The sequence below is a fragment of the Lissotriton vulgaris genome, chromosome 3_1 (assembly GCF_964263255.1).
Source record: "Lissotriton vulgaris chromosome 3_1, aLisVul1.2, whole genome shotgun sequence".
NCBI lineage: Eukaryota > Metazoa > Chordata > Amphibia > Caudata > Salamandridae > Lissotriton > Lissotriton vulgaris.
The window spans coordinates 1,542,648,142-1,542,673,710 of NC_141689.1; the positions used below are offsets into that span (position 1 = coordinate 1,542,648,142).

General features: G+C 47.5%; 1 protein-coding gene across 1 annotated transcript; it reads right to left on the reverse strand.

Annotated features, from left to right (window-relative positions):
- Positions 1 to 771: 771 nt before the first annotated feature.
- On the reverse strand, positions 772 to 6,805 carry LOC147728169 (cis-aconitate decarboxylase-like). Its single transcript, XM_086963243.1, has 6 exons — positions 6,785 to 6,805; positions 4,985 to 5,039; positions 4,224 to 4,411; positions 2,701 to 2,793; positions 2,203 to 2,408; positions 772 to 1,713 (listed from the first exon to the last, which is right to left on the reverse strand). The coding sequence occupies exons 1-6, from the start codon at positions 6,803 to 6,805 to the stop codon at positions 792 to 794; spliced, it is 1,485 nt and encodes a 494-aa protein (XP_086819369.1). The 3' UTR covers positions 772 to 791.
- Between the last annotated feature and the right edge of the window lie 18,764 nt (positions 6,806 to 25,569).

Here is a 25,569-nt window from a genome sequence, read left to right on the forward strand (position 1 = left end):
TACATTTAACATGTTGAACAACAGCTGAAAAGGAGAGTTTCATATGTAAGGTCCGTGTGTGAGAGAATCGAGTCTCACTGTCACCAAGCCGTGGCCATCGTGTAAGGTAGCATCTAAAATGTCAGCAGCTTTACACATCAAAAATTACAATCACTGTACAATAAATTTAGAGACTTTATTCAAAATGAAATAACAACAGAAAGCGCAAATACATTTCACTGAAGAATATGAGAGATTGAAATAGAAAGTCCTTGCAGTGACCTATTTTGTCCTGTGTTTTTAGAAAAGTACATGTAAGAGAGCGCTGCACAGGGAGAATTCAGTACTAGACCAATATTGAAGTTCCAGCTCGTCCTATCTTTGGCCACTAGGGGAGAATCACTTAGTTGGAAAAGGAAATGGTATTTCAGTGAGATGAGGTCACATTTTTTTAAACAATAAATTAACAAATAATAAATAACAATAAATAGACATTGCATTTTACAGTCTTACAAAGTACTGATGAGTTACTAGGAAACGTAAGCATATTGCTTCTGGCCAGCCAGATGCATCTGTATTTCTATTGGGTTAAAAGGGGACCTCGCTGTACTGTGAGACATAACATCACCTTTCATGAAAGTAGAGGACATAATTGACTCTCGTCGTTTTATAGAATGAATTGGTAATGTCCCTCTCCTTGAGTAGATTTTCAATCTTGTGTAAAGCTAGTTAATGCAAAGATGATTGCACCTGTAGTTCATTTAAAGTTTTACTCCCATTTTGTAAGAGGGTTGAATTTTGGTTTAACACGTTTACTGCAGAGAGGATGCCAGTTGTGAACAGTCTGTAAGGTTTTCTATCCCCTTCACCACCTCAATAATTGCTTGTGCCTGGTCTTGGTGGAGCACATGGGTAGCATTGGAGAGGAACTTCTCATTGAGTGCTTCTTGGCTAAGGGGCTTCCTCCAGTGTCCATAGAAGGTGTCACATCTGCCGGTCACAATCTCTCCACTCTCCAGGAGCAGCACCACTTCCCCGTACATCTTGTCAAAGTTGGCCACATTGTCTTCAGGGTGCTCCACTACCACCTTCCTCAACAGGTTGATGAGATCTGGCCTACTAAGGCTGTCCTCACTGAAGGAAGAAATGCCCACCTCGCCATCCAGAAGGGCTGTGCAGGCGTTGAACTGGAAGGAGTGTCGCGCCTCGTGCTCAGACTCTGGGAAGGGCCTGTTGATATACTTGGAGACTGGGACCCTCAGAAGAACAGCGCGGATGGAAGCAGGGTTAAAAGAGCCTGTTATGTTGGTGACTCTGTTTCTGACTGAGATGGCAGCGTCTGCCACCCAGTGCATGCCCAAGTGAGCTGGAAACCTCTTGAAGGCGATGTCTTGCTTCTCCAAGAGAAAACTGTAATCTTGATCTGGCATTGCCAGGGACGAGGGCTGGTAGTCACCATAGAAAGCACTGAACCCTGAGCAGCCTGGCACATCGTCCAAGATAAGTGGGTTGGCTTCCATCCCACGGGCGGCTAGAAGTGCTGCTTCCATCCCAAAGCGGGTCGCATTGCCAATATGGAGAGGCTTGGCAAGGGTTGCAGCATTGGCCATAGGTGCCCCCGCCAGAGAGGCAGCGATCGCCAAAGCATGGGCACATTGTTTTGCATTCAGTGAAAGGAGCTTTGCTGTAGCAGCAGCACTGCCCATGGTGCCAACAACAGAAGGAGGGTGGAACCTGAAGGAAATAAAAAGATCGGTGTCAGACATGGAATAAGGATAATACCAAAATAGATTAAAAGAGGGGTAATGCTATCAATAAGTGTGAATTATGGTAAAATACTTAAAGCATGTCATACATTAATGCTATCGTGTAGTACGAGGAAACGTAGAAAAAAAGGCTAGGATCTAATCAAGCATTTGACACATACAAATAATCTAGTTACAGTGAACGGAAAAATAATTGTTACCATGTTTACATTATATTGTGTGCTATCCACATGCATGATTTTGTTTGCATTAGATTCCTCTTGCAGATATTTCTGCCCTTTGCCCCCATCAGGCACACAACATAACATTCTCTCTCTGTATGGATCTCACATATGACACATGGAATATTTCTATTCTCTTTCAGCATCTTAGCCATGCTCTGGAGACACTGGAGCCATTTATTGGTATTGTGTGTTGGCCATAGAATAATTCTGCCTTTTGTGGGCATCATACAAACCTTTTAGGGATATTGCTGGCTTCATTGGAGAAACGCATGAGTCTTCCTTGCACCTCGATGCCAACATTGAATGCCAAAAGGAAGTCTGAGCCGCTGGGTCGGAAGCTCACTGGCAACATCTGGGAGGCAGCCATTAGAGCTGGCAGCACAGCACCTGACGGGTGAGTGGCAGGGTGCCAAGTGTCATCGAAGTCCATGGAGTGACTCTGTTAAAGGAGGAGTAGAGGATTAGAAGGTACTTAAAGAAGGGTGTGTCAGGAAGTGAAGATAAGCAGAGCAATAGTGTCATCAACCTATGGACACAATTTACAGAAGTGTAGGATCCATATTCTAATATTTTGTTGAGTGACTGTGCCATTGCCCAATACAGACTCTTTACAGAAGAGGAAACAGACAAGATTTAATATTGGCGGAGACAACATTTAACTAAACTATTCACAAACTCATCGCTCTTAGTCTGTGATTGATGGATAAAGTGATAGCTTTCAAAATCCTTACCGCTACTCCATTGACATATGCAGCCAGCGTAGGTGGGAGTCTTAATCCTTTCCTTCCATACACAGAGCTGATGGCAGACAAGGAGTACATGTCCTGCGAGAGACAGAATTAAAAGTTAGAAATGGACAGTGTACCTAGACACCTAGTGGAGGAACAACAGAACTTGTGGGGATGTGGATTACTCAACTCTATACACAGGATGATTCAACCTATGTGGTGGTGCCTATTAGAAGAAATGCAGGAGCAGGTACGGAGTCTCAGTGAGTAGATGTAGTGTTTCTGAAGGACGGTTGTACAGGGGATCAGAGGTCCCAAGGTTTATTTGGGTACCATAGTCCATGCTCACAGTCCTGCCAGTGTCTCACTATATGAACTGCCTAAAATCTGAAGGCAGCCTGAGGTGTGATTAGTGGATGAGTTTTTCATGGTGGATGAGTTAATCATGGTGGATTTTGTGACTTTGTCTGTCTCTCTTTTTACCTATGCTTCTTGGTAGATGGTCCTTCTGTCATTCTAAATAGTTATTTAATGGGTGAGGGGTTCATGGTGTGTTGCTTGGTTAGATCCAAGATTTGGATAAGAACCTGGTAAAATCTCATGGTGATACTGAACAACTAATGTCTCAAAGGGGGTTTGATCAAGGGATGGTTTGAATCATGAGATGTTGTTTTTAGTCAATGTCTCCTTTTCTTTTTGAGTAGCTCAAGGCCATGCTAACTTTTTGAGTCATTGCAGGGTGTTTTAATGCTTGTGTGCTACAAGATGTGCTGTTCATTTTGATACCACACTCACCTTAACAGGCATGACTCCTGCGTGATGGTGTACTCTGCTGATGTACAGGGTTGTAATGGACGTGTAGTCCTTGGTGTGTTTTTTTGGTAGGCCTGGGCGGTAAATTCTGTTCCGCTCACGGAATTTGGGTAATTTTGCATTCCCTGAGAATGACAAATTGCCCAAAATTTTGCGATCCACTGCTTTGTGGAATTTTTTGCTTGTTCGCACTTTCAAAATGCGTGTTTGCAAGATATTTCCCCCTGAGCATGCAAACAGCGTTCACGAACAGGAAAAAAGCATCGCGAACGGGTGAAACAAGCAATTCCGCGTGTTCGCTGAATTTCAGCTTGCTCGCTGAGATTTTTAGCGTTCACAGAGCTTTGCATAGCACGACTATGCAAATTCCCCCAAACCCCACTTTTTAGCTTGGAACCTGTCTGCTTTTAACTCATAGGGTCTCAAGGACATTATGGCCCAGTAGGTTTTTAATTCCTGGGTGGCGAATGGTGTGCTTGCTTTAGCCCATGTGTCAGGCTGGATCAAAGGGAGATGGTGGACATTGCTGGAATAGAGGCCTTTAATGGATGGATTCTACATTGGTGTTCTTTGGTGTGTTCCATGCTGTGGTGCTTGTAACTTTTTACATGGAAGGATTGCAAAAATACAGTCACACTCTGAGACTAAAAGGGGTTTTTAATTGTTGTATTTTTCAGAGTGTAATGCTTAGTGTGTTCAATGTCTCCTCTTACCTGGCAGTATCCCAGGGCGATGTTGAACACATGGGTCGTGCTTCCCACCAGTCCAACGCCGATGCTGTCCAGGATCATACGCTTGCTTCGGCGCCGCACGGTTTGGGACAGGTGATCTGTCTGGACTCCATGTATGAAGGAAGCAAAGCTGCTAGTGACCGCCTTCTCCAGAGGGCTCCCCTCCAACACTGAAGGAAAAGAAGAGACAGGATCAGAACTACAAGCATTCTGGGCTGGCTTCAGGCACAGATCCAGATGATTCAGACCAAAACCATATGTTGTTTTTATGGGACAATCACTACCCAGGACTCTTGGAGTTCTAGACTGATAGCAGACTCAAACCAGTAACTGGAACCATGGCATAAGGAACCCATGTCAGGTTGAGTGACACCAGAACCTGTAACTGGGCCCATGGGATACAGAGCGGCCCAGGCCCATCAAGAGTGGCATCAGAACCAGTAACTGGGCCCAGGGTATACAGAGCGGCATCAGAGCAGGGAGAGTGGCATCAGAACCAGTAACTGGGCCCATGGGATAAAGAGTGGTCCAGGCCCAACAAGAGTGGCATCAGAACAAGTAACTGGGCCCAGGGTATACTGAGCGGCATCAGAGCAGGGAGAGTGACTCCAGAACCAGCAACTGGAACCAAGATATAGCGAGCGATCTCAGACCAGTGGAGGGGACACCAGAGCCATTAACTGCACACAAAAAATTACAGCGGGACCTCAAACTAAGAGCAGTGAGCGCACACAGACACTTACCTTCCACCGCCGCTGTGTGCACCTGCCTGGACAGCCTGAGGACGGCGTGTGGATTCTGGAAAAAGGGAGAAAGCAATATTAGTCGAGTTGTTTCATTGTATAAGAACATGGAAGGGAGTGGACAGGGCTAAAAGAGTGGAACACAAGGCAACAGAGTCAAGAAGGAGAAGAGGACAGAGAAGGGGGAATAACAGAGGAGAGATCTGAGGGTTTTCACGGCTAGCAAGTGCAATCTGTCAAACTGCCGTCCAAGACTGGCAAACGAATGACTTCAGCCTGGCACATGAGCAGTCTCAGCCTGGCATTTAGCAATTCAAGGTTGAAACATGAGTTGCCCCAGCATGGCACATTGCCTGGCATATCAGCAGGTAGAGCATGGAGTATAAACAGTCATAGACTCGCACATGATCTGCAGGACTGGCACTACAGCCACTCCATCACAGGGGGAGCCCAACAGCAGGGCAGCACCCAGGTATGAAAGGCACCACCATAACATATGATGCCAGCACGTAGGAACACGTATGATGGTAGGACTTTGATAAATGACGCCAGCACCTTGGCATATGAAGTCAGCGCACTGGCATATGATGAAAGTACCCTGGCATTATAGGAACAAATCGGGTGTATTATGCCAGCACCTTATGTTGGCATACATCTGATAGCAGCACTATGACAGGTGATGCCAATCTTTTGGCCTGTGATGCCAGCAGGCTGTCGTATGATGCCAGCGCCTCACCACATACAACAGGGGTCTCTGTTATGGAGCAAGCATTCTGATTGGATGTTGGCAGAGAAGCGGTGTGAAGCATGATATCAGCTGGCACAGTATGAAACTTTGTTTTGCTCCTGCCGTGGATGCGAGAAAGACAAAGTCTCTTGGGCCACAGTGCACCACGAACGCACTATGTATCAGGTGAAACTTGCGTGTGATCTGGGACCCCGTATCTATATGGGCACAGTTTTCTGATCGGCTAAAATGAATTGTTGTTTTGAAAATTCCCCTTCAGGGATGCCTCGAAAAACTCTGGCGATTGATGACCTCTATTTACGTTGTGTACGTTGTGCATTATCAGACCTACTTTGGGAAACAAATACTTACAGTAAAGTCTCAAACTTCTTTCAGTGCAATCTCTTGCTGCTAATTCTGCATTTTAACCAGCAGTTTATGCTTCACTGGCTCTGCTTGTTAACAGCAGCAGCGCTACAAACAACAGGACTGCGGCAAAACCCGAAGACGCTTTAAATATTACTGTCGGATTTCTGAGGATTATTCCGTATTATAACAGCCTCTATTGGTGAACATCTTATAACAGACCTTAACTACCCAGGATGCTTCTGCTATGCTCACAGTAGACAGAGACGTCCATATTATGAACATCACAGAACACATGGCAAATGGTCTCAGAACTGGCGATATTAAAACACGTGGCAAGGTAAGAATAAAAGGGGCTCTCCTTCTATTCACAAACATATATTGAGAAACCAAGCAAATACTTATTAAAAAATATGAGAATGTAAAAAATACATAAAAAGCATGAGAAAGCCAAGATGAAAAAAACGAAGAAACAAATGAAGGCAATAATATAGCCCCATACATTATCTAACAACTGAATGCACCGTCTGTTGTATTTTAAAAAATATCTCTCTGTTAAAAACAATACATGAATAGCGAGATCGAGAGAAATGCTTTCAACCAACCCAAGTGGAGAACGGACATAAATTATCCCCCCCAAGCAAACGAAAAATATACAAATCCAGCCATCAAAGCTGCAAAACCCTGATGCCTGTACCGGGGCTCACCTGGAAGGCGCATTGAAGCATGCTCTGCACTGGTGTCTGCCTCTGTCCTGAGAGAAGTTACCCCTGTCTCTGTGAGCAGTCTCTGTCTTTCGAGGTGAACCTCCTGTGCCCCGCAGTCTCTTTTGTCTCTGTCCTGCCACAGTCCTTCGCTCGGCCTCGCTCTCTCCGGTGGTGAGGGCAGGTGAGCTTCTGGTGTTGGCTGATGTGTCTCTCTCCTGACAGAGGTTATATACCCTGAAGAGGCGCGTGAGATCGAGCCCTGCGGAGAGTGACGTCACTAAAAGGGGCGAGCGAGGTGTGACCAGCGCCAGGTGTCATCCTCTAGGAAAGGCCACAGAGAAATCTGGGAAATTCCTAAAATACCGTAGAAAAGACAAAAAAGAGAGGGGCCCGTGGGAAATCCAAGGAAGACACCCCTGGCTGATCCACGGTGTCCGTGTCGCCCCCACCTGACTTCCTAAAATGGAGGATGAACTTAGATCATACTAGTGATAGTGATATGAAGAGTCGTGTGCGCGAGCATATCAATCAAGGGATTCATAAGCGCGGGAAATCACCAGCGAGGGTCTCAGGGCAATCTGTATCTATCTCTGTATGCCTATACAGCTGCGCATGTATGTATTTATGAAACAACCATTTGTATTCACAATACAATATTTACATACAAACATTTGAATCCAACATAGTAAATAGTTCACGCGAATACCCGTTTAATAATTTCATTTACAATTGTCATTTCTCTACGTGTGTGCGTATGTGTTTGTACTTATTTCTTTATCTCTGTCTATATGACTCAGTGCCTAAAATTCTTAGCATCTCTCTAAGAATATATCGGCGATTTTTGTTTACAAAAGAACAGTTACATTCACGCATTCGAAACCACTTTAAATAATTCTCTCATACTTCGCTCTCATAATTTATGGGTATCATACATCATTTTTTATAAGAAATAACTAAAAAAAAAACGAAATTTCCTCTGTACGTTCCATGGTTGGAATGTATTCTTAATAATATACTTTAAACAGTAAAATAAATAATTTATCATTTGAAACCTATGATGTCATATCTCAGAAAAGGAAGGGTAATAGCCTGGGAGATGAAGATTCAACTTTAATTCCCTATAATAATCTTAAAAATCTGAACAGGAAGTTCCATCACTTTTGGGGGCGCTGGAGGCGGACGTTCTCTTCAAGTAGCACCCTCCCCAACCACCCCACCCCCTCCCCCACCTCCAGCCCTGCAGGGAGCTCCACTCCCTGCGTCTGTTTTCGAAGTTAGGAAATCCCGGAAGTTCCAAACAATAAACACCTATTTGGGGTGACTTTCTCTAAGGCACGTTTCATCATAACAGCTCCTCCCTGTCTCTCCCACAGAGCTGGTTCCACAGGTCTTAGAAGGACCTGGAACCCCAAGTGACAGCACCTCAGTCTAAAAAGAGACAGTCTGGGATGTTCATTGATGGCAGAGACTTCAGAGCAGGGGCTGTTGTACCTCAACACACCCCCCCCCCCCCACACACACACACTCTAACAAGGGTTACAACTGGTCAGTAGAAGCATGAACACGTCACATTACTGAGCACTGACAATACCGTTATTTATGGTTTTGAGCAGCCATACATAGCCCATTAACGCTGCCTCAGGGCGCTTTGAGATAAAAGGTAAACAGAGAGATAGGAGAGATAGTTGGGGCGGGTGTAGGACAACAGTTCTAACTAGAAGTCAATGCCTTGGGTTCCTTGGGAGACGGAGACCTTGAGAGGGTCAGGCCTGGCACGTGTCAGGATCTTCTGCCACATCCTTGGAACTTGTAAAGCGGGTGGTCGCTCTCTTCTGGTTAGCAAATCTCAGATGTCTACTCAGAGACTTGGATATATAGACTTGGTTATATAGCTGGGAGCCTGTCCCTAGACAGATATAGGGACTGGACTAAAGGTATCAAATTAGTATCTCTTTTTGACCAGGAGCCAATGGAGTGACTTGAAGATCACCGAGATCTGGTCCTTGTGTCTATGGCTAGTGATGGGTCTAGCTGTACAAGTCTCTACCACAAGACTATGATTTTGAGGAAGGCAGGGTTTTCCTAGGAGAAGACTTTTGAAAACTAAATGGGTCAAAGCTATGATTTTCAAACCCTGGACACACAACAGGCAAATTGGTTGGTATCAAGGGAGAAGCAAAACCTATCTGATATAAAGTGTCAACTGGAAAATACTCATTGAAAATCCATCGGAAAATGACAGCAGTTTTGAATGCTCATTACTGATCCTCTGCCAGTTAATCCTCCATTAAAACATTCTTATCAGAAGTTAATCTGGTATATGCCTGGGCACTGCCATTACATGCCAGGCGTCTGCCAACATACATCTAAGTGTTTCTCAAATATTCCAACGTGCTCCCAATTATATAGCCCTTAGTGTTGCTAATATGGTGCCCAATATGACAGCCTGCTGTGGGGGTTCTCAGTTGTGCAGAGCTCAGATTAAACACAAGTCTGCCAGGGATGAGCGCTGATGCTCAGATAGGATGAGGCTTTCTCAGAGGACCAGAGGCCTGGTCATGGTGCTTGGGGTCTGCTAACAGTGCATAGGTGTTGCTAATATGTCACTCAGTGTGCCAGCATGCCTGTGATGCTGCCCAGCTCTATCACCTATGCTTGTAGTAGTACGATTCCGCCAGTGAGGAGAACTAATGCTGAGGAAGGCGAAGACTTTCTCAGAGCGCCAGATGTCTGCTCACTGCTCAAATGATGCTCAATGTGCCAGCCATCCTGTGGTGCTGCTCAGAGGTGAGAGAGTTCTGCTCAAACACACGTCTGCCAGAGATTAGCTCTGATGCTCAGCTAGGCCGGCACTCTCTCAGAGTGCCAGGGGTCTGCTAGTCATAACTGACCCTCATGCTGATACTGCCATGATGCCCAAGAGTGTGAAATACACATTACTATGCCATTTACATATTGTATTGTATTGTATTGTAATTGCATTTATATAGCGCTTACTGCCCTTTACGAGGCGTTGAAGCGCGTTTTCGGTGAGTAGCACGATACTCCGGGACTTACATACATACATTGACCCTGCATGTAATCATCATCGCCATGCCAGTAAATTACTGAGGGGGGGGTTCCAGTTGTGTGCAATAAAGAGCTACGGATACACACGTCATGGTGCAGCCTTCTATCATACGAATATACATATCAATGTGAAGGAGTAGCCCTGAGCATCAGACAGAATCATCTGCACTGAGGTGGGCACATGTCTGTCAGTGGGGTTAATCCTGCTCACACCACATCCGCTGCCCACATGACACTCGTGTACACATGCACACATGGACACCCTGGAAGGGTTCAAAACTGATTACAGTGAGCTGTCAACAGGCATTGGCATACTCTCTGCCGCCTCAATTTGCCAATTGGACAACATCAGTCTCACTTCCACAACCATCCATTGGCTGATTCCTTTCAGTGTAGCACGTGACAGATTCCGGTCTTGGAATTTGGATGTGCTTAAAAACTAGCAAGCATTATCTACTCAAGATTTGACTAAACTGGCCCAGTGATAGAGCGCGCAGGGACCTACTAGCTCAGTTTTACTATACTCACCTTGGACCCATATAACATTCACACTTTGAACTAGCAGTCCTGCCTAACTAATTACTAATTTATTCACAAACCCTTGGAGGAAGAAACGTACCGGGTGTTGTTGCCCTAGAATTCGCCAAATCGCCACATCGCAGAACTGCCCGTGTTAGCCAGCTGGCCTCCCCGTATCCCAGGAGGGATTGACCGCCCCGCCGCAAGGTAACAACTTGCACCACCCGCTTCGCGGGTGCCGCTGCGCGGCGTGAGGCGTGGGGTTGAGGCCGGCTGACTGGGAACAACAGCGGCAGGAGGAGGGGGAAGCATCAGATCTAGCAGAGGGCGCGAGCTGCAGGGACTCCAAAGACCAGGAGTCCCTGCGTTGCACAGGTGTGCACGGCCGCGCCCCCACCAAGACACGCCCCCCGACCGACCAGTGCTACAAAGAAGGACGCTTTTCAGCATTGAGCGGGAACCCTTGGAGGAAGAAACGTACCGGGTGTTGTTGCCCTAGAACTCGCCAAATCGCCACATCGCAGAACTGCCCGTGTTAGCCAGCTGGCCTCCCCGTATCCCAGGAGGGATTGACCGCCCCGCCGCAAGGTAACAACTTGCAGCACCCGCTTCGCGGGTGCCGCTGCGCGGCGTGAGGCGTGGGGTTGAGGCCGGCTGACTGGGAACAACAGCGGCAGGAGGAGGGGGAAGCATCAGATCTAGCAGCGGGCGCGAGCTGCAGGGACTCCAAAGACCAGGAGTCCCTGCGTTGCACAGGTGTGCACGGCCGCGCCCCCACCAAGACACGCCCCCCGGCCGCAACGCTTGGCTTAACTACAATAGGGAGGCGCGTAGCGGGACGCGAGCGGGACGCCGAGCGAAGCCCGGGCAAAGGGCGGGCCCTCTGTGGCCCTCAGAGGCCAGAAGAGGCCGGGCTGGGCCACCCCCCTAAAGTCGCACACCGCATCTTGCATATTGGGTTATCATCCGGACCCACTTGCATCTGACAAATCCACTCACGCACTTGGAGGTGCGGACCATGAGGAAGACCGCCAAGAAGCCCAAGATGCCTATCCTAAGATCGAACACAAAAGCCAAAACGGACCCACCCCCGCCCTTACCAACTTTAACTGCCATCGACAAAATGCTCAAACAAACCATAGGGGCAGTATCCAATGCCATCGCAAATACAGAAAGGAGAATGTCCTTACCACCGGTGACAATCATTCTGGAAACCCAGGAATCCCTTATCAACCTATCGGAGGCTTCCTGAGAGCGAGAGCTGGCAGAGGAACTGGATTCTAGCCTGCCCCTCTCTGCCTCTTCTTTCGTTGACCTACCTTGCGCCCAGGCACCTGCTGAAACTAGCAGCGAGAGATCCGGCGCACAATCAAATAACCATAATAATAACTCTCATAGCACAGAGAAAATTTTGCACAAGGAAGGCCCTAAACGCGGGGGCAAAAAAGGACCATCAAAAACCAGAAACCACAACCTGGTAACGCCCATAAACCCACCTACACCGGGAATACCCTGTTGGATCACCAACATGGTGGCAGACCTCAAAACGGACCTTGAGCATTAACGCTGCTAAAACCCCTCATAGCCAAAATAGACAGATTAACATCACTTGTAAATAATAGGGGGGTTGGCCAAAAAACCCAGCTAGTGCAAGAAGGCGGCCCAATAAAACAGAATGACGCCACATCCAAAAGCCTAACTAAAGACAAGGCCTCCACAATTCCCGTCGCGGCGGCGAAGATCTCCAATAGAGATACCCAAAAAAGCATCAAAGATACGCAAAAAGCGGCTCCCACACCAAACACAGGTAAAAGCAACAAACAAAAAACTACTGAAAATTACAAATTACCCCCGGGACCCTCCCAAACATTGGAAGGAATCAATGTTCAAACACCTAAAGCGAACCCAAAGATAAACCCGACTCCCCCTACAACAACTACCAAAGAAAATATAACAGCCACCCGCTTCAGGACAATCAATTTACCGCCCGGAGCACTGCCCTTTGTAGTGGTCTTAACAGGAGTCCCACCTCTAAAGGAGGGTCAACGGGAATCACAAGTAGAACTGAAAAACAAGTGTGCACAGTGGCTACAAATACATAGACCCTTGCCCCCTAATATTTACGGGGAAATTCTATCTGTAAGAAGGGGGGAGTGGATCGGCAAAGGCACCAAGACCATAGCAGGGGACATAATCACGGTAAATTTCAGAGATATGGCAGCAGTCAATTTTATCTGTAATGTCCCCCCGAGCTATACTCGCTCACAAATTCACCCTGTTCATCTATCTTACTTTTACCCCTTTGCATTTCAAAGACCTAGGCAGAGCAACAGACCACCACCGACTAGTATCCCCCCCATGGGCCCTCAATATGGACCATTACAACACGGCCCACCCCAATGGCATGGACCATCACAACACGGTCCACCCCAATGGCATGGACCATTACAACACGGTCCACCCCAATGGCAAAGACCAAACTTTATTATGCCAAATCATGACTCCGCCCTAATGCAATACGCACACTGGAACAGGTTCAGTACACTGGATGGGGTGGATTGACATGGACGATCCCCTAAGTTCGCAACGAGGAACGAGGCAAGCTCATCACCATCAAAAGGAAGGAGAAACGGGGTAGGCAATGGTCCAGAACTGGTGCCCGGCAAAAGGGGCAGTATCAAACCACCAAACACAAGTCATGGAAAAGGAGAGTGGACAAATCCCCCAAAACATAGGACAACCAATAAACAGAGCAGACCAGTTGCCCACAGCAGATTAGCTGCTCCCAGCAGCACACATCCCGTCCTTGTCTCCTCAAAGGAAGCGGGAAAACACTTAATGATCCCATCAGGAGACACGATAGGAACCCCAAAGGAAATGACCCAACCAAAATTACTTGTTGTATCTTGGAATATCGCAGGACTAGCGGCCAAATTTGAATCGCAGGAATGGCTTAGCCACATAAATAAATTCCATATCATATGCCTGCAAGAAACCTGGGCCACCGACCTAAACGATTACAGCATGGGAGGCTATAAAAGCTTCTTCGTTCCAGCCAAAAAAGTAACTTCCGGGAGAGCCAGTGGAGGACTCGCCATATACGTCAACCTAGACATTAAGGGCACCTGGTCCGACACTAAATGGGCCTCACATAATCTTCAAGCATTAAGGTTCACCTCACCAAGCCTAACCCTTTTCCTAGTTAATTGGTATAACGCTCCTGCAACAACGGAGAAGGGAATAGCTGTAAAGGAACTGGATGAATGTTTAAGAAATTTGAACCTTTTCAACAAGACACCAAACCCCCCAAGTTTAATATTAATGGGAGATTTTAACTGCCACCTATGTGATAGATTAAAATCCTTCAACAAAGACTGGTCGAGATGCACCCTAATGAAAGGCCCACATTTTGTACATTCAAAAGAGGGATGGGATTTAGAGAGACTAACGAAAAGACACAACTTAACCCAAACCCTAGACCTTGTGGCACTGGGACAAAATGGAAAACTGACCCCAACATACAAAGGAAGAGGTTGCCACTCCTATATTGACTTTATCCTAGTCTCCCCCATTCTAAAAAGAAATATTAGTAACACTACAGTCAAGGCCAGCAGCTTTAGTGATCATAACCCGGTCACTATCACAATTGAAGGTTTTGATTTTAACTCGTGCCCAAAGAGATCTGACATTATGGAAAAGGCAGTGGACCAGGGAAGAAGAATCAAATGGGCCAAAATCGATGGGGATAGATTTTATAAAAAATTACTAACAGAGGCCTCAGCTGCAATAGACAACAGTCTGGACCCAAGTGTGTGTGGTGCTCGGGTGGTCAGGGCATTCGAAGAAATCGCGCACCACGTAAATAACTCTCTAAAGACCACTGGGTCTAACAAAACACATTCAAACCCTCGGTGGTTTGATTCGAACTGCACCAAGGCGCTAAAAAAACTGAAAGATAGTCTCCACTCCAAACCTAGGGACAAGATCATGGTGGCACAGAACAGAGCTGAATACAAAAAAGCTCTGAAGAACCGCAAGCAAAGTCTACAAAATCAAGCCTGGGAAGATTTAAGGGAAGCAGCCGAAAGGAAAGACTCCGCAAGCTTCTGGAAAGTGATTAATTCCCCATGCTTTCAGGACCAAGGGGCACCAAAAATTATAAACATCATCTTGCCGGAACAATGGCAGACCCACTTCCAGGGACTATATAACCATTCAAGTCATCTAACCCGGGAGGATGCTCCCAGGGATCATCAGCCGGCCAAGTTGGACTTCTTGAAAGAAGTTGAAATGGGAATAACTGGGCTCAGCAAAAACAAAGCCCCGGGTCTGGACGGCATTCCACCAGACCTATACCTAAGTAGACCTGACCTGTGGGCGCCACTGCTCACCAGGGTACTAAACGAGGCAGTGGTGGCAGGACTGCCTCAGTCCTGGTCAACGGCGACCATAGTTCCAATCTACAAGAAAGGGAACCGCGATGATCCCCAATGTTATCGACCCATCTCGCTCATAGATGTGACAGCTAAGGTACTAGGGCGTGTCATCCTACAGCGACTACAAGACTGGGCCGAGGAGCACCAAGTCCTCTCGGAAGTGCAATATGGCTTCAGGAAAGGTAGATCTACCACCGATCAATGCTTAAATTTATACCTCCTGATAGCCAAATATACCATCGCTGGGAAGGGGTCCCTTCATATGGGGTTCATGGACCTTTTGGCGGCTTTCGACCGCGTAAACAGGAGTAAGCTTTGGGCCATGTTACTAGAACTGGGGGTGGACCAACCACTAGTAGACACCCTGCAAAATCTCCACCGGAACACCACTGCAAGTGTGAGATACAACCAAGAGGGAAATAAGACCGACCCCTTCACTTGCTCGAGCGGAGTAAGGCAGGGATGTATCCTTGCGCCCTTCCTTTTCTCCATCTACATCAACGCGCTGGAAAAGGATCTCCTTAAACTCAAGGTGGACTCACCTCAAATCGGTCATCGTGCGGTACCTGTACTACTCTACGCCGATGACGTGGTTTTGCTGGCCAGAACCCCCTTAGGACTGCAAAAACTGATTGATGGGTTCGTCATGTTCATGGATAAACTAGACCTGGCCACCAACCTGGAAAAATCCTATGTCATGTCATCAGGGCAACCCACAAAAGGGTCTTTTTCCTACCACATTGGGCTACATAAAATAGACCAGGTCAAGACCTTTTCATACCTGGGGGTATTATTTGACCGTCATCTTACTTTTAAACCCCTGGTAGAAAAGCATTCCACGAAACTGGCAGCCTCGGTAGGAGCCATCATGGGGTACGGGCAGAGACTAGGAAAATGGTCCCCGGAACAAATACTGAACCTATATAGGTCAATCTGCTGTGCGAAAGTATCTTATGGTGCAGAAGTGTGGGGCTTCCTGGACAATAAAGTACAGCAGATCCAGACTGAAGAAAATACATTTTTGAGGAGAATTCTGAAAGTCCCGCAGAGCGTATCAGCCCACATCATCCAAGGAGAAACCTTCATAGAAGACAAAATTAAAATCAAACCTCTCCTGGCATGGGTTAAAGTATGGACCAACCCAGAGGCGGCCCTAACAAGACAAATCATAGGGGACTGCCTCAAAAGAGATAAAGGGCAAACCATCCCCTGGCTGAAATTTGTCAAGAAATCTCTAGTAGAAATTGATTGTTCTAACCTCTTCACATCCCCAGACTCCATCACACCAGAGAGCAAGGCCCTGGTGAAAAAACTCTTCTCCGCACAGCTGAAGTTGGCAAGGGCCGGAAAAGAAAACCACAAACCCACCAACCTTTCCTATAATGAACTCACAGTGAAGCATGGCATGGAACCTTATTTAAGGGTCATGTTTAACGCCCAAGATCGCTTTGTCATGACCCGCTTTAGACTTAACATGCTCCATCACCTCCTCGCGGTTCCGGCTGGGTTCACTCACACCGTGGAGGAGAAGGGTACCTGCGGCTGCGACCATAGGTCTCCGCAGGATACCCTTCACTTTGTCCTACTGTGCCCATTGTACACTATGCCAAGACGCAAGTTCCTGGTGGGGATCCTGAAAGACATAAAGTTTAAACACGCAAGACTGGCCTTGAGGTTCCTACAGGAAGCGGAGGACGCTTACACTCTTTTTTGCACCATAAACTTTATTCGAATAGCAATAAGACTGAGGAACACTAGAGAAACTGGCCCCTAATATCACTTGTCCCGTTGAACATTTAAACTGACGATCCCCCTGTCTTTTTTAGAGTGTCAGATAAATTTTAACATTTATACCCTTTTTATGGAAATTAACTGATGTTTCTTAAATATTTTTTATGCGTTTGTTGCATTTGTGCTTTTATGGTGTCTTTTTAAGAACCGAATAAAGATTATAAATTGAAATTGACTAAACTGACCCAGTGATAGAGCGCGCAGGGACCTACTAGCTCAGTTTTACTATACTCACCTTGGGCCCATATAACATTCACACTTTGAACTAGCAGTCCTGCCTAACTAATTACTAATTTATTCACGCTATCAGTTTGCCCAGAGGTCAGTTTAGGACTTATACCTGTAAACCATGACTTCCCAATCCTCTTCACCTTATTATAAGTCCTGTGAATCAAAGGGAGTTAGAATAAACAGGCAATATTTAAACATATTTACCTTTCTTATAATATTCACAGACTCAGGGAAAGTTTTAAAACCTTTATTAGGTCTCGCCTGTCGATGCGCATGCGCATCGAGCAAGGCGAGAGTATTGCGAGTTATCCACTCTTTATCCACACTGCAAGGAATCGTGGCGATTCCTTGCAGTGCCCGTGACTTTTAAGGTCAATGCGCATGCGCATTAAGCTTATGCGCATGCGCATTGACCTTAAAAGTCACGGGCGCGTGCATGTCCGTCTTTGTTTACCCGCTCCGCCCCCTCCCGCCGTGTCGCCTTGCCTACTCTCTTCCACAGCCTCCCCCAGCTCCGCCCCCTCACTACTTGTTAGGTCTCGCCTGTCGATGCGCATGCGCATCGAGCAAGGCGAGAGTATTGCGAGTTATCCACTCTTTATCCACACTGCAAGGAATCGTGGCGATTCCTTGCAGTGCCCGTGACTTTTAAGGTCAATGCGCATGCGCATTAAGCTTATGCGCATGCGCATTGACCTTAAAAGTCACGGGCGCGTGCATGTCCGTCTTTGTTTACCCGCTCCGCCCCCTCCCGCCGTGTCGCCTTGCCTACTCTCTTCCACAGCCTCCCCCAGCTCCGCCCCCTCACTACTTGATTGCACGGCCGCTAGGCCGTGCCTCCCCTACTCTCCTCCCCCCTCCTCCTCTCCTCCCCTGCCTGCCTGCCGCTAGCCTTGTTTCCAATTATTTCTACACGCAGGCTCCATATCCAGTAGCGCTGCCTGTAAATATCGCGAGCGTTCCTCAGTCCGCCACTGCGGCTGTCCAGGTAAATAAATACAAAATGGTTGCTTGGGCGGGATCGTTAATGGGGCTGCATAGTACAGCCTGCATCTCTCCAATCCATGCATTAAGTAAACTTTGGGATGCGGCCAACTTTGTGCCTACAACCCACATGGCTCTTCTTTTCTTTACTGTTGGTAAGGCTTGCTGTTGTTATTCTTTGCGGCCTGGTATTGTTTATTCTTTGGGTTTTATTTGTGAGCAGATTTTATTTATATTCAGATGACCTTTGTGCCTGATATTTCCTATGCCATGGAATCACTTGTGATCTGGTACTGTGTGTTGGTGCTATCCTTATGCCCTGGCATTTTCTGTGTATTGCTATTCTTTGTGCTTTGGGGTGCTTTGTGCCTGGATATAGTGGTTATTTGATCTTCATTGTGCTCTGGTATTCGCCGTGTCTGGTACTCTTTGAAACATGTTGTTATGTCTGCCATGGCATGTTCTGCAGCCTCGCATTGTCTGTGCACTGACATTCATTCTCTTGTGCGGTTCTATGTGTTTTGGTATGCTTGCAACCCTTCCCTTTGCATTGTTTGTGCGCTTGGATTCATTGTCTTGTGCGATTCTCTCTGCGTCTTGGTATGCTCGCTACTCTTCCCCTGGCTTTGTTTGTGCCTCCGCATTCTGTGTGCTCGTTTATCATTCTTTCTGCTCTGGTATTCCCAGCATCCAATCTAGGCGCTATCCTGCTTATTGTGACACCCTCGACCTTGCATAAACTCCCACGTAGCCTTTTTGTGCCCTCGGATCGTATATGCCCTGGTATTCATTATAACCCTCCTCGTGCCCTCCCCCCAACCCCGCCACTCACACCACCACCGCCTTCCCCTCTTCGGTGTGGATGATGATTGAATATTACCCATGATCCTCTTGTTTGTTTTGTGCATCTGGAAAGATAAACAATGGCCCGCGCTCCATCAGAAAGTCTCTCCGGACTTCAGGCAACAGCCAAAGGTCAGAGGTCCTGCGCCTGTGACCCCTGCGAGGAGGGAGGGGCAGGCTGCGCTCTATCAGCTCCTTGTCTCTGAAGGCATTTGTGCGGCACTGTGTGAGCCAGTGAGGCCAGCTGGCCCTAAGAATCTGCCCTTTGTACGGTCATATCTGGGGTTAAAGGGGCCTGCCTGGATGTGTGTGCGCCTCGGTGTATCTGGAAAGCATCTCGAGAGCTGCTAACGGGGGTCGTGGGTGCAACGTGAGTTCTTTACACTCCAGCGCGTGCACAGATTTACTGCAAACATCATAGCTGCAGGGCAGAACTGGGACCCTCCATCTTCTGCTCAAAGCACAGAAGCCCATCATTAAAGGCTAAAGCGGTGAGGAAAATAACCCATGTGCCGTCACCACCAGATGCTGAAAGACAATTAACTAAGTCCTATAAGTCGCAGAAAACATTGCAAGGATACAGTTTTTCAAGCAGGCCTTAAGATAGCACTGCAAAATCCAGTGGCAAACACACACCTGGGGGAATAAAGCTCTAATGTTACCCACTGCATGGGCGAATATGGAAACTTGTAGGGCCATGTTTAGCAAGACTTTATGACGGTGCAGTGCCACAAAAAGTGGCGCAAATTGGCGCAAAGTCTTGGAGCGGGAATTATTTTAAGATTTGCACTTGAAAGTTACCCTAAAGTAGTGCAAGGTAGGTTGCGTCAAGAGGGGTTCCATGGGTGGTAAATGGGCACACCCATTCAACTACCCTTGGCTTTTGATGCAATGCCCTATCAAATACAACATGGTACATGGGGATATGCTTCAAAATTGTGACTTCTGGATGCAGGCCCAGTGCTTAATTTGAGACAGTGGTTTCCAGTGCTCAGCACTGGCACTTAATTGACACCACCAGACTTATGACAGCTACCACAAGTGATTTGTGAAATATACAGATGACCACCACAATAGTTGTTTATTAAGCAAATAGATATTAAAACAACTAATTCCTGCCTCCAAAGCCATTCTTATAGCTTTGGGTGTCCTCCTACAGTTTACATTGTCACGCGTGTAGAAGTGATGGCTAGTAGTTGTGTACGTACTGTCATTGGCAGTACGGCGGTGGCAATGGGTGGTGAAAGCCTGGGTGGTCTCCTGACAAGGGCCCTGGCACGTATTTTTCTTTTTACAAATTAGGCACTGCGCCGGCACAAGGTCTGATTAAAGCTTTCTTGTCTCAAAACCTTTTGAGCGTAGTATTTGTGTTCAAATGTGCAATACAGACATACAAAGTTAGAAAAAGCTTAAACTATGTCTAAGCATAGTATATTGTACTGGAAGGGTAATCTTACTGTACAAAACCTATGCTAGACATCACAAACCCTGGCACTTGTGTTGCGTGGTGCAAACCAGCCAGATGTGCGTCTGTGTAGGGGATGACAGCAGCAGCGCCATGTCTACTCCTGCTGTCGCACTTCCATGCAATGTAGTGCAGCACCTTTAGTTGATGCACTCTGTTGCGTCATTTCTATGTAAAAATGGCCTTTAGGGTATTTCTGTGGGGCTAAATCACCAAAGCTTAGACAAACATTCACCAAATATATGTAGGGTACTGACCAAAGGCTGAACGACAGAACCCGCAAACCGGGAGAATCTGCTAAGACTGTGCCCTGTGGGAAATTAAGAAAATGCTCTTGCTGTACAATGTTGTCACATGTAGTGTGAGTTAAACTTTCAGGGGGATATTTACTTACAATTGACACCACAGAGCTCAGCAAGGCAAGGTACTGCTCTGCATGAATGGGAGTGAGCTAAAAAGCGCCGTATCTAACAATATATGGTGCTCTTCAGGTCTCTCCCTGTGTAAGGGTGCCTGTGTTAAAGACAGGATTGTTTTTGTGCATGAAGGGATACCTTCCTACAAAAAAACAAGCACTGGTGTTGCCAATAGGTCTCGCATTAGGAAAGTGTGAGCTATTGGTATTGTAAATGACAATTATTTTTTTAATATGTGTTGGCATTGAAAATATAGAAATTAATAGCATTGTTATTTACAAAGTCAATAGCTTACACTTTCCTAATGCGAGTCGTATTGGCTATGGGAATGCTTGTTGAAACCTGCAAAACGAAAGTAACGCTGCCCAAGTAAAAAACAAGCTATCCCAGCCTGCTATGCGCTTTTAATAGTGCTGTACCGTATTGCTATGATGTGAAAATAATGCATTTAAACGATGCAGTATTTTCGTTTACACTCTGCAAAGGATCTTCGAAGTGCGCAGTCCAGAGTGGGGGCAGAGACGCAGACATACGAGAGAGCGCAATACGGAGGAACAGGAGAGAAGCACACAAGGGAGACATCAGGCAAGCACATGCACTCTCGTGGACTTCTTAGTCAAAAATAAAGACAAGTACGGGAAATGCAAGCGGGGGGGGGTGGGTTGGGTTCACAAGGGAGAGAACAACACGAGTGGTGGGGGCATCGTGGCGATTCCTTGCAGTGCCCGTGACTTTTAAGGTCAATGCGCATGCGCATTAAGCTTATGCGCATGCGCATTGACCTTAAAAGTCACGGGCGCGTGCATGTCCGTCTTTGTTTACCCGCTCCGCCCCCTCCCGCCGTGTCGCCTTGCCTACTCTCTTCCACAGCCTCCCCCAGCTCCGCCCCCTCACTACTTGATTGCACGGCCGCTAGGCCGTGCCTCCCCTACTCTCCTCCCCCCTCCTCCTCTCCTCCCCTGCCTGCCTGCCGCTAGCCTTGTTTCCAATTATTTCTACACGCAGGCTCCATATCCAGTAGCGCTGCCTGTAAATATCGCGAGCGTTCCTCAGTCCGCCACTGCGGCTGTCCAGGTAAATAAATACAAAATGGTTGCTTGGGCGGGATCGTTAATGGGGCTGCATAGTACAGCCTGCATCTCTCCAATCCATGCATCTCTCCCCTTACCCAGTCTTCGGTTTCCAAACACGCCTCTACTGGTGCTTGCTTTTACTATTGTGCCGAAGATTATTGTGTCGCCGATTTCACGAAGCGCCTTCTGATTTGTTTTTAAGGGTCAGCATTCTAGTGTTGCCTGCTGTACCAGCACGCACGCACCATAGAGTCTGGCACTGCGTAGACTTGAATGCCCTGATCACGTGACCTGGAAATACCGAGCAATCTGGTTTGGCGCGCTCTGGCTTACCTATTTAAAAATAATCGGCCAAGACAAGCCCGTGTACACATCGAGGGAAGCGGGCAGACACTTTTGGTACCAGCGGCATGTAAGTAACCCTCCAGATTGTCCAGCTTGCTAATCTCCATTTTACTTTGAGGACATAGTGCGAAGCCGCATCACTCAGTTAAATTACCCGCTATTCGTTAACACCCTATCTTGGATGTATTTGAGTATATGATCTAGCTGCACTTATTGTTTGCGCCACGTCCCCACCACATTCCACTGCTTTACAAATATTGTGTTAATCTCCTATTGATTTGGTTCAAAATCAATTGGCGCTCCAATCTTATTAGTGATCTGGTCAATATTCCTCGGTGTTGTGCCTCATTTTATTAACCAGCGTGCGTTAGAGGGGTGTTTCAGTCTGCCGTGACAGCTGGTGTTGTGTGTTTTCGTTATCAGGGTAAATAGTACTTACTATCGACAATGGTTGTAATTTAAACAGTCTATAAGCAGTCCTCTGAAGTCATTAGATGTAGCTCACTCACCCTCACCCACACTCACCCTCACTCACCCTCAACCCCTCACTCACACTCACCCTCACTCACCCTCACTCACCCTCACTCACCCTCAACCCCTCACCCTCACTCACCCTCACCCACACTCACCCTCACCCACACTCACCCTCACCCTCACTCACCCTCACCCTCACTCACCCTCAACCCCTCACTCACCCTCACTCACCCTCAACCCCTCACCTACCCTCACCCTCACTCACCCTCAACCCCTCACCCTCACCCTCACTCACCCTCAACACCTCACCCTCACTCACCCTCAACACCTCACCCTCACTCACCCTCAACCCCTCACCCTCACTCACCCTCAACCCCTCACCCTCAACCCCTCACTCACCCTCACTCTCACTCATCCTCACTCACCCTCAACCCCTCACCCTCACTCACCCTCACTCACCCTCAACCCCTCACTCACACTCACCCTCACTCACCCTCACTCACCCTCACTCACCCTCAACCCCTCACCCTCACTCACCCTCACCCACACTCACCCTCACCCACACTCACCCTCACCCTCACTCACCCTCACCCTCACTCACCCTCAACCCCTCACTCACCCTCACTCACCCTCAACCCCTCACCTACCCTCACCCTCACTCACCCTCAACCCCTCACCCTCACCCTCACTCACCCTCAACACCTCACCCTCACTCACCCTCAACACCTCACCCTCACTCACCCTCAACCCCTCACCCTCAACCCCTCACTCACCCTCACTCTCACTCATCCTCACTCACCCTCAACCCCTCACCCTCACTCACCCTCACTCACCCTCAACCCCTCACCCTCACTCACCCTCACCCTCACCTTCACTCACCCTCACTCACCCTCACCCTCACCTTCACTCACCCTCAACCCCTCACCCTCACTCACCCTCAACGCCTCACCCTCAACCCCTCACCCTCACCCACCTTCACTCACCCTCACTCACACTCACCCTCACTCACCCTAATCAACCCCTCATCCTCACTCACCCTCAACCCCTCACCCACCCTCAACCCCTCACCCCCACTCACCCCCACTCACCCTCAACCCCTCACCCTCAACCCCTCACCCTCACTCACCCTCAACCCCTCACCCACCCTCAACCCCCCACCCTCAATCCCTCACCCTCACTCACCCACACTCACCCACACTCACCCTCACTCACCCTCACCCTCACTCACCTTCACCCTCACTCACCTTTACCCTCACTCACCCCCACTCACCCTCAACCCCTCACCCTCAACCCCTCACCCTCCCTCACCCTCATTCACCCTCAACCCCTCACCCTCACTCACCCTCAACCCCTCACCCTCACTCACCCTCAATCCCTCACCCTCAATCCCTCACCCTCACCCACACTCACCCACACTCACCCACACTCACCCCCACTCACCCTCACTCACACTCACACTCACCCACCCTCACTCACCCTCACTCACCCTCACTCACCCTCACTCACCCTCACTCACCCTCACTCACCCTCACTCACCCTCACTCACCCTCAACCTCATGCTAAAGATTTACAAAAAAAACCATTAACAATTCTAAAAGCACTAACTCTAAAGCTGCGAGACCTATTGCATTTCTAATGCTTGTCTATGAGAGATTTTCTGAGTCAAAATGAAAATGGCCACAATATCGTGACCATAAGTTTTACAAGCAAAAATATAACCAGAAGGACATAAAGTTTGTAAGAAATCACAATAACACCTGGGAAGGGTGCGAAAGGGAAATAGTACAAGGACATACCACATGGATTATATTGGCCTAGAATAGTGCAATGACCAATCCTGGCCACGGGCTGGGGTAAAAAGACCAGGACCAGGCTCCTGACTAATCAGGTGCCCACGGGATAAGACAGGTGCAGATCAGCACAGGTGACCTCAGCTAAGTGCAACACCAGCATCACACCCCTCTCTCTAGGAAAAGCCATTTAGAACCCCAATTCGGTAATCGATTCTTCTGACGGAGTGCTCCGCCAGCACCTCTGCTTCTCGATCGCCTATTGAGTGCGTTGGGTCAGTGACAGGTCAGCTATTCAGAGAAGTCAGACAATTTCTCTATCTAAACCTACCTTAGTTATACCATTTCGAGGGCAATGTACCACCCCTAAATGTTGCAAATCTATGTGTTCCCATTCAGTGATTGGTTGGAAAGACGAGGAGAGGTCATCACACCATACCAAGATTATGTAATTTCAATTCAGTTCATATTGATTGAATCCCCACACACAATTTACTTTCCCATGACTTTATTTGTTCAACAAGTTTGATACAATTTATATAGCTTCAGCTTCTCCTGAGGTCAGAAGGGCGTTTTCTCATGGACATCGTGGGTAAGATGCTACTTGGCCGAGGTTCAAGGCCAATGCCTCAGCAATTTCAGAGTCAGAGTGCGCGTGCGCTGCATCGTCCAAGATGGAAGATGTGACAGTATTCAGGCCCAAAGTACGAGCTAGTAGCAATGTCAAAAAGAAACATATTAGAATACAAAATTAACGAATGCACTATATACCACTTATCTCTTCTCTAACCCCATTACTTTATTTTAACTTGTGCAATAATAGTTAAGCAGAACAAACAAGTTTGGTACAAGCTGCAGCATAAGCGTTAGCATGTGAAATTTAAAGCAGCCATTTCTGGCACTAGTGCGCAGAAGCAAAGATTTCCCACCAAGCAAAGGGTACGTAATGCCACGTAGATGTAACAGACGCATGCGCAGAAGTTTTCCCGCGTTTTCAGCGGCCATTTTAATGCATTCGAGTTACTATTAGTAAAAGCACTAAGCATAGCCGAATTTTGCAAATCTGGCGTTCGCGAATTTGCGTATTTGCGAACTCGCAATCCGCAAAATCCGCGAATTCTCGCAAATTTGCAGATTTATTTTTGTGTGTTTGCAAGGGTTTCTGCCAGTTCGCAAGGGTTTTTTACCAGTTCGCAATTGCGAACTTACTTGTCGGCTCGCAACTGTCGCAACTATGTTGTTTCTACGTCTGGTTCATCATAACAGGTTCCCAGCACCCTCTGTTTCACCACTGCCACCCTCTGTTTCACCCATGCCACCCTCTGGTACATCAATGTCACCCTCTGGTT

Excerpts from the sequence above, each read along its gene's own strand:
- LOC147728169 (XM_086963243.1), bottom strand. The coding sequence starts at position 6,805 with ATGCTTCAATGCGCCTTCCAG. Across the intron at positions 4,412-4,984 it reads GCACACAGCGGCGGTGGAAG|TGTTGGAGGGGAGCCCTCTG; the intron begins GTAAGTGTCTGT and ends CTTTTCCTTCAG. Across the intron at positions 2,794-4,223 it reads TCGCCCTGGGATACTGCCAG|GACATGTACTCCTTGTCTGC; the intron begins GTAAGAGGAGAC and ends TGTCTCTCGCAG.